This window comes from Euleptes europaea, chromosome 18 (assembly GCF_029931775.1).
Source record: "Euleptes europaea isolate rEulEur1 chromosome 18, rEulEur1.hap1, whole genome shotgun sequence".
NCBI lineage: Eukaryota > Metazoa > Chordata > Lepidosauria > Squamata > Sphaerodactylidae > Euleptes > Euleptes europaea.
In genome coordinates this window covers 41638179-41651296 of record NC_079329.1, presented here as the reverse complement: position 1 = coordinate 41651296, position 13118 = coordinate 41638179, and the positions used below count along the sequence as shown (strand labels likewise).

The 13118-nt window shown below is 47.6% G+C and overlaps 1 protein-coding gene across 1 annotated transcript in view; it reads right to left on the bottom strand.

Moving 5' to 3' along the window:
* Positions 1 to 289: 289 nt before the first annotated feature.
* Positions 290 to 13118, bottom strand: part of KCNH6 (potassium voltage-gated channel subfamily H member 6) — a 145169-nt gene continuing 132340 nt past the window's right edge. Inside the window, exons 11-14 of the mRNA XM_056863319.1 lie at positions 10892 to 11179; positions 8140 to 8320; positions 1307 to 1499; positions 290 to 587 (exon numbers count right to left, since the gene is read on the bottom strand). Of these exons, the coding sequence (XP_056719297.1) occupies positions 303 to 587; positions 1307 to 1499; positions 8140 to 8320; positions 10892 to 11179 (947 nt within the window). The 3' untranslated portion in view covers positions 290 to 302. The remainder of the gene's footprint in view (positions 588 to 1306; positions 1500 to 8139; positions 8321 to 10891; positions 11180 to 13118) is intronic.

Below are 13118 nucleotides of genomic sequence, written 5' to 3'. Positions count from 1 at the left end.
AAAATGCAAGGTCTGTGTGTGAGCACACAAGGAAGATACTATTATTTGTCCCATTTTTGGAGGCAGGGATAGTTGGGGCAAGAAATGACCTGAAGTCTACTCTATGGAGTACCATTTCTAAGATCAATGGTCTTGGAAACCAATTCATTTTTAAACGGTCCTCTGCTCAGAGGAAGCAGAAGATGGGTGCAGGTAAGACTGCTGAGCCACCAGTATTGCCCCTCAAGTCCAGCCATTAAAAGCAACCAATCAAGTGCTCAGGTCTGGTTCCTCTTGACACAGCTTTAAACTCTACCAGATTCCTAACTTCCTGGAAGCGATGGATCGGAGCGGTATCTCAGCATGTCCAGGTGCTCAGAAGGGGCCTCGAGATGCTCCGGGAGTGAAGGGAAACGGGATCCTTGGAAGAGTCCCCGACTGCCCGCTGCGCTCTGATCAGGGTCCAGGTTTGGCAGGGTCTGTGAATAATGCTCTTGCTCTGAGTTGATCGTCATAGTTTCATCCGAAGCCAAAGTCAGGTGTATGCCACTTGACAAGGAGTCCCTGGATTTCAGCTGGGCTTTTTCAGTATCTGTGTAGCTTGGAGTCTGGTGAGAAAAGGGAAACGTTCACACAACTCCTGATCATTAACTGGCCCATATCTATGGCTCAAGGATCCTAAGAAAATCTGAGAATCTCTACTTTTCTTTGTAAGGAAAAACAAGATATTCTAGTCCTCCTGACTGCAGAAATGTTCAGAAACAAGATGGTAACAAATACTAAAGGGAACAAAGAAGTACAGTAATTACGATGGTCAGCCTCCACTGTATTTCTGAAGCACAATAAAAGTTTTTGAAATTTAAAATTTGTCAACCTTTAGCTCTTTAAGTACAGATAACTTAAAAAACAACACTCTCCTCACCTTAAATGCACACTTTAGTGACTTTTTAAAATGACAGTGCTCGGAAAGGAAGAAGCAAGTCCCCCTTAGAATCAACCAGTCCTGTTGGAGGATGGTTGGCCATAAGTAATGAAACAGCAACTGTTTCTATATGATTATAAAGCAGCTTCCATATGCCTGGAACCTCTGCAGACTCAAAGTGAGGGTCCCTGAGCCGAAGGACTCAATCGGGGGGGGGGGGAGCGGTGGGACCAGGTCTCCTGGCTGGAGGCCCCGAGAATCCTCCGCCGCTGCTGGCCTCCACTCCCCTCTGCTGCCCACGACACAAAGCAGCTCTCTGCGCCCAGTCTGGCCTTCTTCTGGAGCTTTCCAAGCCCTCGCCCACTTTCCCGTCTTGTCGCTGAATTCCAAACCCCCGCATCTCACCTGCTCAGTGGGAGTGGTCAGCTCCTCTTCCTCCAGAGGTGGGGCGGGCTCCATGCTCCTCAGGCTGATGCTGTACAGAGACAAGTTGCGGGAGGAGGGCGAGATGGGGCTGTACGCGGGGGGCACTTGGGACAGCTGTCGCTGCAGCAGTTGCAGGATGAGACTGATGTCCGAAGCCATCCTGGACTCCACCCTATGGGAGAGATCGTCATCGTTTCAGCTGGACTGGCTGGAGGCAGGCGGCCCCCCCAGAGGCGGCCCAGGGATGAGCCTCAGAAGCCTCGTTCTTGGGGAGCAGTGCCCCCCCCATTCCGGACTAGGACCACGGGGTGGATTAGGCAAGGGGTTAGGCTCCCCAGTACTAGTTCTTCAGCTTGGAGCTTATATTTGCCCCACAGATGAAAACATCCAGGTTTTCCCTAGCAGGGCAAACAGCAGTTCTGGCTGGCTAGTTCTGAGACCAGAAAAAGGGGCAGGGGGAAAGGTGAAGTCCCAATATCTTAATCTGTGAGGCATGATTGCCCAAAAGACTGCACACAGGGGCAGGCCACAGCCTAAGCAGCAGAGTGAATTGGTGCCACGCCAACCCTTTCCTTTCCACTGCTTGCTTTTACATTTTGGTTTCAGAAAACTCTCTGGTCAGGACCTTGGGCTGCTTCCTATTCACAAAGGAAGTGTCAGCTTGATAACCACAGCACTCACTTGATTATTCCACACTGTAAAACAACAATAATCCTCATACTCACACCTTGTTCACATCTGTGAATGAAAAGGGCAGCCCCCAAAAATGCATGAACCTGGCCCGTTAAATCACATGAGACGTTAGCCTAGAAATGGAAAAACAAGACGTGTGTGTGTGTGTGTGTGTGTGTGTGTGTGTGTGTGTGTAATAACTAGAGAGCTTTCAGGTTTACCAATGGAACACCTGTCCATGTTAGCCATGGCCAATAAGCAACAAGCTGTTGTTTCTATAGAAAGCAAGGGGTTATGCTAAACACGGGGGAAAAGAGTATGGTGAACGTGGGGCGCTTGCTGGTGCTCAGGCAGGGCAGCTCTGTTCCTCTCCACGGATGGGAGGGAGGCTGCTGAAAAGCCCAGGGCAACAGCAGGAGAGGAGCATACTAAAAACCTTCAAAAGAAATAGAGGAAAGGTTGAAAATTTGAATAACGCTGAAGAACAACACCAAAACATTCATAGTGCCAAAATACAATCTAAGTGACATTCCTGAAGAGTTTAAAGATCATGTAAAGAACAGATTTGCATTACTAAATTCAAGTGAATGTGAACCAGAAAAACTATGGGTGGAAACTAGAGATATTATCAAGGAAGAGTGTGCAAAGCCTATTTCTGTAGCCAAAAAGAAAAGAAAAGCCTCAATGGATGACTGAGGAAACTCTTAAAATTGCTGAAGATAGATAAGAAGCAAAAATTAAAGGTGATAGAAATAGAATCTAAATGCAGCGTTCCAGCAACTTGCACAGAGACAAAAAGAACTATTATAATAACCAGTGTAAAGAAAATTCAGCCGTGTTAGTCTGTCTGCAGTAGTAGAAAAGGGCAAGAGTCCAGTAGCACCTTAAAGACTAACAAAAATATTTTCTGGTAGGGTATGAGCTTTCGTGAGCCACAGCTCAGGTATCTGAAGAAGTGAGCTGTGGCTCACAAAAGCTCATACCCTACCAGAAAATATTTTTGTTAGTCTTTAAGGTGCTACTGGACTCTTGCCCTTTTCTACTAGTGTAAAGAAATAGAAGAGAACAACAAGAAAGGAAGAACAAGAGATCTGTTCCACAAAATCAAAGGGAATTCAAAGCACGGTTAGGCATACTGTAAGATCAACATGGAAATACATTAACTGAACAGGACAAAATAAAGGAAAGATGAGAACAATACACTGAAGAACTATACAGAAGAGATGAATAGATGACAGATTCCTTCCAAGAACAAACTTTTGAAGAAGAACCTACAGTTTTAGAAAGTGAAGTGAAAGCTGCACTGAGAGAAATGAGAAGAAACAAATCCTACCCAACTTTAAGGTTAACAATTAAGAAATTGAAATTGTTCACGTCTTTCTATTCCTTGGCTCAATCACCAAGGTAAAGGGAGACTTCAGCCAAGAAATCAGAAGGAAATTAAGACTGGGAAAGGCAGCCATGAAGTATCTAGAAAAGATTATTCTTAGGATATGTCACTGGCAACCCAGATCAAGTTAATTCGTGATATAGTGTTTCCTATTACTATGTATGGGTGTGAAAGTTGGACAAGAAAACTGACAGGAAGAAAGTAGATTCCTTTGAAACGTGGTGTTGGAGGAGAGTTTTACAGATACTGTGGACCACCAAAAAGACAAATAAGTGGGTTCTAGATCAAATTAAGCAACGGGGAGATAAGCTGCCAGGCAATGGGGAGATAAGCAGGAGGTTCTCAGGACTGATAAAGTCTCAACAAAAGTCAGGTGTGAGCCCGTGGGAACGCCAAGCCAAGGCAAGTTCTGCTATGACCTGACAATAATGCTAGGAAAAGTTGAAGGCAGCAGAAAAAGAGGAAGACCCAACATGAGATGGATGGAGTCTGTAAAGGAAGCCACGGCCCTCAGTTTGCAAGACCTGAGCAAGGCTGTTAAAGACGACCTTTTGGAAGACGTTGACTCCTAGGGTTGTTGTGAGTCAGAAGAGTCTTGATGGCACTCAACACACAAACCCTTCAGCTTTAGAACTTGAGATGAAAGAGGAGGGGAGCTGTGTTGGTGCAAAAAATCATGACACACCTTTGGTTTAACACTCCTCTCCTGGGAACTGTAGAGACACCTACATGAACAAAACGCTAGTCGCCTATATTTATTTTATTAATGTAAAACTTTTTTTTGCCTGGGTAACAACAATATAAAAACTATTTGATTAAACAAACAGAAAACAACAACACATTACAAACAGAAACTTTTGCCTGACCAGCAGACCATGTTGAGCACTGTTTCCCTTATCCATGTCCTTATTCTTTTTCTTACTCTGAATATAGCAAAAGAACCCTTTTTTGCTCTGTTATCATCTCTCACTAGCCTAAACTCGTACTGGGCTTTAGCTTTTCTAACACTCTCACTACAAGCACTGATTATTTATATATATATTCATCCTTCCATTTCCCAAATGAGTCTTTTTTATTTCTCAAATCTTTAAAAGCTGTTTATGGGGCCACCCTGGCTTCTTTAGGCTCCTCCCATTATCCTTGTCAAAGGAATGGTTTGGGATTGCGCCTTCAGTATTTCACTTTTAAGAAACTCTCACCCTTCTTGAACTCCCTTCTCCTTAAGTATTTCTGACCATGGGATTCTACCCAGCATAAGTTTAAGTTTGTTAAAATTTGCTCTCCTAAAGTCCAACCTATATATCTGACTACGTACAGTTTTTCCTTTCCCCAAGATTCTAAATTCCAAGATTACATGGTCACTACCACCCAGGGTGCTTACTACTTTAACCTCATCAACCAGTTCTTCCCTGTTGGTGAGAATCAAATCTACAATAGCAGATCCCCTTGTTTCCCTGTCCACTTTCTGGAATAGGAAGTTGTCAGCAAGACAAGCCAGGAATTCATTGGTTCTTGCATTTTTAGCAGAGCTGGACTTCCAACAGATATCAGGGCAATTAAAATCTCCCATGACCACCATATCCCGTCTCCTTGAGAACATTGTAATCTGGTCTAGGAGTGTCGCATCCAAGTCCTCTGCCTGGTTGGGTCGTCAATAGCAGACTCCCTTCATAATATCATGATTATTTCTTACTCCTTTTATTTTTTACCCACATAGGATTTAGTTTAAAGCCCTCCTTATCAGGTTGGCAAGGCTCTCACCAAAAACATTTTTTCCTACCCTCCTGAGGTGCAAACCATCTCCTGATAGAAGAGCTTCATCTCTAAAGAGTAAGCAATGGTCCAAAAATCCAAACCTTTCTTGATGACACCATCTAAGCAGCCAGTCATTAATCTGTAGTATTCTTCTTTCCCTTACTAAGCCACAACCTTCGACAGGAAAAACTGATGAAAAAACAACCTGTGCCCCCAGGTCCTTCACCTTCTTACCCAGACTTGCATAGTCTCTTTTAATACGTTCTGGGCTGGGTCAGGCAATATAATTTGTTCCCACATGAATGAGCAAGAAAGGGTAATAATCCGTGGGCTTGATGAGTCTTCCTACCCTTTCTGTCACATCCTGAATGCATGCACCTAGTAGGCAGCAGACCTCTCGAGACGACAAGTCTGGTCGGCACACTTTATACTCTACCTTTCTCAGCAGGGAATCCCCAATCACCAGAACATGCCTCTTTCTAAAGTGGGGAGGGGAAGATTGAGTCCTCTCATGCACAGGAGTCTGAGAAATTTCTTGCAAGCTTTTTTTTGGGGGCAGCCCTTGTTCCAGTGGTCCAGAATAAGTATGTATGGGGATATCCTGGAACCGATTGCTGAGCAACAGATGATCAGAATGACTCCTGGTTTTCTAGCTACTGTGGGTCACATTCTTCCATGCACCCTCCTCCTGTGATGGTTGTGCCTCCATTTGTTGAGATTCCTTACTCTCCTCCTCCTGTTGCCCCCTAAAGAGTGCTTCATGCATTCTGTCCATGAACACCTTCCTTTATAAAATGGAGTGTGGACAAGCGTGCCTCAAGTCCCTGTGTCTTCTCCTCCAGCAGGGCTACCAACTTACACTTGCTGCAAGTGTAATTATTGTTACCCTCAGGTAAAAATACAAACATGTTACAGCTTCAGCTCGCTCACTAGCCACACTGCTGTGACCCATTGCTGAAGTTGTTCAGTGACTTTCCTGCACTTCTCTGATAGCTCCCCTGACACACTGCCTCTCAAGACACCCTGCTTGAGAAGCAACAACACTCAACAGATATAAAATGTCGAAACTTGTCAGCTGCCTACAGGGCCCCCAGGCTAAGAGCCACAGGGCAAGAACCCTTCGGCTCACACCAAAGGCTCGTGCCTTCGGTGAGGAGGAGCCTTGCCATTCAAAGGCTCTCAGGCCCCACCTCTCCACAACCCAGAAGGCAGGGCCAGCAATCCACCCCCAGGAAAACAGGCCCTTCTCACTCAGCAGCAATCTAGACAAGAAGCCTTTTGCCTCTGATTCTGTTTTGGGGTGAGGGGTTGTACTTTACTGTTGTATTGCATGCCATTGTGGGTCCCCATTGGGGAGAACGGTGGGGCATGAATGAATGAATGAATGAATGAATGAAATTTGCCTGTGCCTCTCGGATAGGACACCACAGGCTAGGACTGCCCCTGGAATCTCAGATGTGCTAAACCTATTTTGGTCCACTGCACAAGGCTGAGCGCATCCCCAAGGTGAGCAGAGGATTCTGGATGCTCCACAGTGCCTCCTTTTTGTGAAAAGTTCTACTTTCTCCTGCAGGCGTTATTCATGTGAAACTCTTGCCAGGGAGTGGCCATGACTTCTCCTTTCCCTAGGAAGCTGTGCGGTGAAAGAGGTGCTTCAACTGTCTCTTCTTCCCACCCTGGGTGTCAGCCTGTCAAGTGGAAAGCTCTTCATAGAAGGGGATCAAAGACCCATCTGCAGTGAGCCCTGAAAAGGGGAGACAGGGGCCCTGCCTGGGGATACCACGACTCTTCAGTATCGTTCACTGCACTCTGTAGTATCACATTATCTTGATACTACACATTATCTTGATACTTACAGGACAATGATTAGCACATTACCTTTGATACTTTTTGCAGGACCATGATTCAGCTCAAAACCCAACCCCTTTCTGAATATATATTACTCTTCCTACACACTTGACACTGAGAGACACTGTTCTGTTTATATGTTTACAATAAAAAGTCACGCGGAGTCTCTGGCGTTGATCTGAAAATGGGGGGGGGGGTGTCACCACTCTGCTGTTCAAGGACTGGAGGATGCTGGCAGCTGCCATGAATTCCAGAGCCACTGCTATCCTCTCAAGAGATAGTTGAAGATCCCTTCTGTTGCTTCTTGGCTGGGAGAGTAGAGCTGAGGCCCAAAGGCCCCACTGCCGCAGACAGGATGCCTGGCTGGCTCTCCAGCATGTTTGAGGCTGCTGAAAAGTGGCCGCTGCTGTGCAAGCATCAGCAGGCGGGTCTGTGTGCCTGGCCTGTGTTCTCATGCCCCCTGCCCCACATCACTCAGGGCTGGCACTGCTCCTCCCCTCCCCATCATGTCTGCAGAAGCACTGGCCTGATGGCAACCTTGCCTCCACCCCTCCCCTCACAACCTGAGTTCGATCCCGACCGGAGTCGGTTTCAGGTAGCCGGCTCAAGGTTGACTCAGCCTTCCATCCTTCCGAGGTCGGGTAAAATGAGGACCCAGCTTGCTGGGGGTAAAGGGAAGATGACTGGGGAAGGCACTGGCAAACCACCCCGTAAACAAAGTCTGCCTAGTAAACGTCAGAATGTGACGTCACCCCCATGGGTCAGGAATGACCTGGTGCTTGCACAGGGGACCTTTACCTTTACCTTTTTACACTGGCTGCCAGTGTTTCTGAGCTCAATGCAAGGTGCTGGCCCTTTTAAGAGCCCTTCTTGACCTGGGACCCACATATTTGAAGGCCGATCTCCTTCCAATGGAAGCTATCCTGGCAGCCATCCGTTGGCTCCCGTCACTGAGGAAGGCCACCTGGCTTTTGAGGGGGTCTGAACGGCAGGGGTTGAGAGATGTGGTGTTTGCTTTTTATTCTTGGTTTTAACTGAAAATGTTTTTAACTACTATTGTTAGCTGCCTTGAACCATGAGGAAAGGTGGGATATAAATGTTTTAATAACCCCCCCATCCTTCCAAACCTCTAAAGAGGAGGATTTACCTGTTCAGCTGTGCCTGCAAGCACTCGAGTTTGGATTCAATCTGCTGTGGCCGATCGTCGGGGCTTGAGCCGGCGTCCAGAGGGCTGAGCGCCATGGACACATGCTGGAGAGGTCCTGGGAAGGGGTGAGGCTTCTTGTCTTCCCAGAAGGTGAACAGGTTGGACACATCCACAGGTGTAGCTGCAGAGGGGGTAAATGGAAGACAGTCCGTGGTCAGGATCTGAGGTGGGCATTACAGTTACACTGATGAGCATTTAATTTCAGCTTGTAAGTGGAAAAGGCTTTCTCTTGGCCTTCCCCTGCCCAGTCCTCGTCCTTTGAACAGGGGTTCTGCAATAGAGAAGCCTCTCAAAAGATCCACGCTTGTCAAGACTCCCATTGCCATTCAACCACCACTGCCCTGTGAAGCTGCTGGAGATTACAGTCCTGTTTGTGTTTTAGTGGTGTAAAGGAGGGCGGTAAAGTCACTCCCTCAAGCAGCAATCCTTTGTTCCACTTGAGCCTCAACCACGCCACAAGTCTGTGTGTTTCCCGGTTGTCTCTGGGTTCGCTATTTTGACCGGAGTCACATGTTAGCTCCCCACAAGCCACTTTTTTAGCTCCACAAAAGCCTCAGAAACTGATTTGGATGACAGCAGGAGCTGCGGGTAGCTGCGCCTGAATTGTCGTCTGAGCACTCACAGATACAAAATTATGTGAATAATTTCTCACTGGGGATGGGTGGGGAGAGCAGGAGCCCTCTCCTCTGGCCACAGAGCCACTCAGATGACTTGTCAACCAATGTATCGTATAGCTTAGCCCTTCGCAACTAATGTGCCAAAGAAAACTGCCCTGGGGCGGCGGCGGAGGGGGTGGGGAGCGCATGCTCCTTCTTCGCCAGAGGTCTTGAGGCATCCAGGGACAGCAGGGAAGAGTCCCCTCCAAGCCGGGCGCTGACAACGAGGGCCAGGAGGTCACGCACTACCCACACCCCAAAGAACAGGCATCCCGTTGATCTTTCTTAAAGCTACACTGGCTCCTGCTGGGTGCTCTTTGTTACCTGTGGGGCACGGGGGGGGGGCACACGTTTGCTGAGGCAACTCCTATCCCGCCCCCACCCCAGCAACAGGCAGTGCTGCTTCAAGCCAGATAGAGGCTTTCAAATGAAGGCACTGAGAGCTGCCGACTGGAGGCAAATGCCACCTGCCTCCCCCCCACCCCTGGAGTTGTACGATGTTGGAGAAAGCAAAGCATTGACACCACCAATCTACAGGGAGTATGTACAGGGAAAATTCAGAAGGAACAATACTCCTTCTGGAGTAGAGAATTCAATACTCCCTGATGTACAAAAGTTGGGGAACCGACTTACTTTGATATAGTTTCAGAGCTGAGTCAATCAGGAATCCTCCTTTTGTAGAATAAAATGTCAGAATAGCCCCTGTGAATCTTAAGACTGTGGCTCTGGCAATTGCCAAATGAGCCCTCCAGGTTAAAGTTTCATTGAAGTCACCCCTAGATATTTGATGGGGTTGCATGGGGGTTCTGTCTATGGACCACTTAAACTGGTGAGGCTTTATTCAGGATGGAGAAAACCAAAATGGATTGTGAAAAGATACAGGAGGATTTGTCCAAATTGCCTGAATGGACAACAACATGACAAATGAAGTTCAGTGCTATAAGGAATCAGGAACACTATAACAACAAAATCCTACCTATAACAAAAATCCTACCTTTTAATACCGTATGTACCCATGTATAAGCCGACCAACGTATAAGCCGAGGTGCCTAATTTATCCCCAAAATGGGGAAAAATTAGGCACCCGTGTATAAGCCGAGGGTTGGCTTATAACCCCCCCCCCCGCAGGCTTACCTGACAGGGCTCCTGGCAGCAAGCGGCGCAGCCCCGGCGGCGGCGGCGCGGCCCAGCGGGGGCCAGGGCAGCCTCCCTGCAGCTGCAGGAGGCCGCCCCAGGCCCCTCCCGGCTAAGTTCCCCCCTCCCTTCTCCTTCCTCCCTCCCTCCCTCCTCCCTCCCCTCTCCCCCCTCTACCGTATTGACCCGCGTATAAACAGAGTTTGGCTTTTTCAGCCCTTTTTTTGGGCTGAAAAACTCAGCTTATATGCGAGTATTTACGGTATGCATTGGTGAGTTTTGAATTGGCTGACTGAGACCAAAAGAGATCTTGGTGTTATAGTGAGAAGCTTGACGAAAGTATCAATGCCTCAAGCAGTAACAGTGTAAAAAGGCAAATAATCTCCATGTTGGGGATCATTAGGAAAGGAATTAAGAATAAAACGGCCAAGGTTGCAATGCCCTCGTATAGAGCTATGGTGGGGGTCCCACCTGGAATACTGTGTACAGTTCTGGTCCCCATATCTCAAAAAGTGCAGAAAGGGCAAACAAGCCAACCCAGGAGCTGAAGCACCTTTCCTATGGGGACAGGATGAGGAGACTGGGACTTTTTAGTTTAGAAAAAAAAGGCTAAGGGAAGAAGTTTATGAAAGAATGCAGGGTTTGGAGAAAGTGGGAGCTGTTTCTCCTTCTCCCATAAAAACAAGCCTTTGGAGCCGCCCTGTGTCTCCCAGAAGTGAATTCTTGACTAACTCTCAGAGACAGACTGAGGCTTCTCTGGGTCATTCCCTTGCTGGGACTCCATCTCCCCTCTTGCCATTAAGAAACACATGATCCTGAGCCAAACCTACTTGTTCATCATGTAACGTGAGCTTCCCAGAGTACTTTGTTGGATGAAACGAGCGCACTCCGTTCCCCCCTACCTGCATAAGACTGGCTGTCATCAGTCAGCAGCTGGCTATCCTCTGTGCCACCGGGCACCAGGTTTACAACAGCCGAGGCATAGTTGGCTTTTTCACTGGTGCCAAAGGATTCTGCCTTCAGCGGGCAGAGTGTTTTGGTTTCCTCTTCACTGGTCTGGGAGCAGGGCGTGGTAGTGCTGCACATGTCGTCCCAGTGGTTCTTGCCATGAGGATCTTGCAGCTGCATGAGTTCGGAGTATGCGTGGTACTGCTCCAGGTCAGAGATGCCTGCATCCAAGCCATCTGGATCTGCAGTGGGAGGAGAAGCCTGACTAGGCTCTAGCGTAAGCACAAGAAAGCCGCTTTCTCAGAGCCTGGAAGATGATATACCTCAAAGAATATGTGCACATTGTTTCATACTTTCTGAACATGTCTGTAGAATTTGAAAACTCAGAAACACTTTTGATTTAATTTCAACCTGTTGGTTCTGGTCCAAACTTAGAATCATAGAATCATAGAGTTGGAAGGGGCCACACAGGCCATCTAGTCCAGCCTGCTCAATGCAGAATCAGCCTAGACTGTGGGCTGTTCTGCGTGCGCGCCCCCCACTTCTCTGCTGAGGGAGGAGGCGGGGGCCGTGTGTGTGTGTGAGAGAGAGAGAGAGAGAGAAAGCAGGAAGGCTTTTCTGTCTCTGGCCACTCAAGCATGGGAGGTTTTGCCTTGGATTTGCCGCTCTGTAGATGCACATTTTCCCCATCCAAATTCTCAAAACTCATCAGTAAGTCCCCATGCAGAGTTCTGAGAATCCGGATGGGGAAAATGTGCATCTGGAGAGTGGCAAATCCAAGGCAAAACCTCCCATGAATAAATGGCCTCTTTCTTTCTCTGTCTCCCTCCGTCCCTTTCTTTCCCTACTTTTCTTTCTCTCCCTCGCTCCATTTCTTTCTCCCTTTCTTTCTTTCTTTCTTTCTTTCTTTCTTTCTTTCTTTCTTTCTTTCTTTCTTTCTTTCTTTCTTTCTTTCTTTCTTTCTTTCTTTCTTTCTCTCCCTCCCTCCCTTCCTTCCTTCCTTCCCTTTCCCCCTCCCCTCCCTTCTTTCCTTCCTTCCTTCCTTCTTTCCCTCCAGCGGCTTCTCCGGCGCCCTCTGGGTCTGTGCGGGCGGAGGGGCGTGCAGTCCTATTCCACCTTTGAAAAGCCCACAAGCCATCCTCCAAACACCTTTCCATTTGTCTTGATATGTAGAGAGAAAACACTAAGGAACTAGTTGCCAATCTCCAGGTACTAGCTGGAGATCTCCTGCTATTACAAGTGATCTCCAACCAATAGAGATCAGGTCCCCTGGAAAAAAATTGCCACTTTGGCAATTGGACTCTATGGCACTGAAGACCTTCCCCAAACCCCGCCCTCCTCAGGCGCCATCCCAAAAACCTCCCACTCAGGGCAAAGAGGAACTTGGCAACCCTAGCCTCTGGGCCCCCTCTGGGGGTGGTATTCAGGTTAAATTGCCACATTGGCACTCGGCGATAAATAAGTGGGTTTTGGGTTGCAGTTTGGGCATTCGGTCTCTAAAAGGTTCGGCATCACTGGCCTAGAGCATCCCTGACAAGTGTTTGTCCAGCCTCTGCTTGAAGTGTTTGTCCAGCCTCTGCCAGTGAGGGGGAGGCTCACCACCTCCCTAGGTAGCCTGTTCAACAGTGGAATCAGCTGTTGCAACAGGTTGAAATCAAATCAAAAGAGTTCTGGACTAAACATTAGGAACTTCCTGACAGTCTGAGCGGTTCCTCAGAGGAACAGGCTTCCTCAGGAGGTGGGGGGCTCCTGCTGAGAACCAGAGTGATATACAGTGAGGGGGAAAAGTATTTGATCCCCTGCTAAATTTGCCCGTTTGCCCTCTGACAAAGAAATGACCAGTCCATAATTTTAATGGTAGGTCTATTGTAGCTGTGAGAGACAGAATAACAACAGGAAAAACCCCAGAAACCCAGAAGACAAAAGTCAGAGATTGATGTGCATTATAATGAGTGAAATAAGTATTTGATCCCTTTGCAAAAGATGACTTAGTACTTGGTGGCAAAACCCTTGTTGGCAATTACAGAGGTCAGATGTTTCTTGTAGGTGGCCACCAGGTTTGCACACATCTCAGGAGGTATTTTGTCCCACTCCTCTTTGCAGATCCTCTCCAAGTCAGTAAGATGTTGAGGCTGATGTGTAGCTACTCGAACCTTCAGCTCCCTCCACAGATTTTCGATG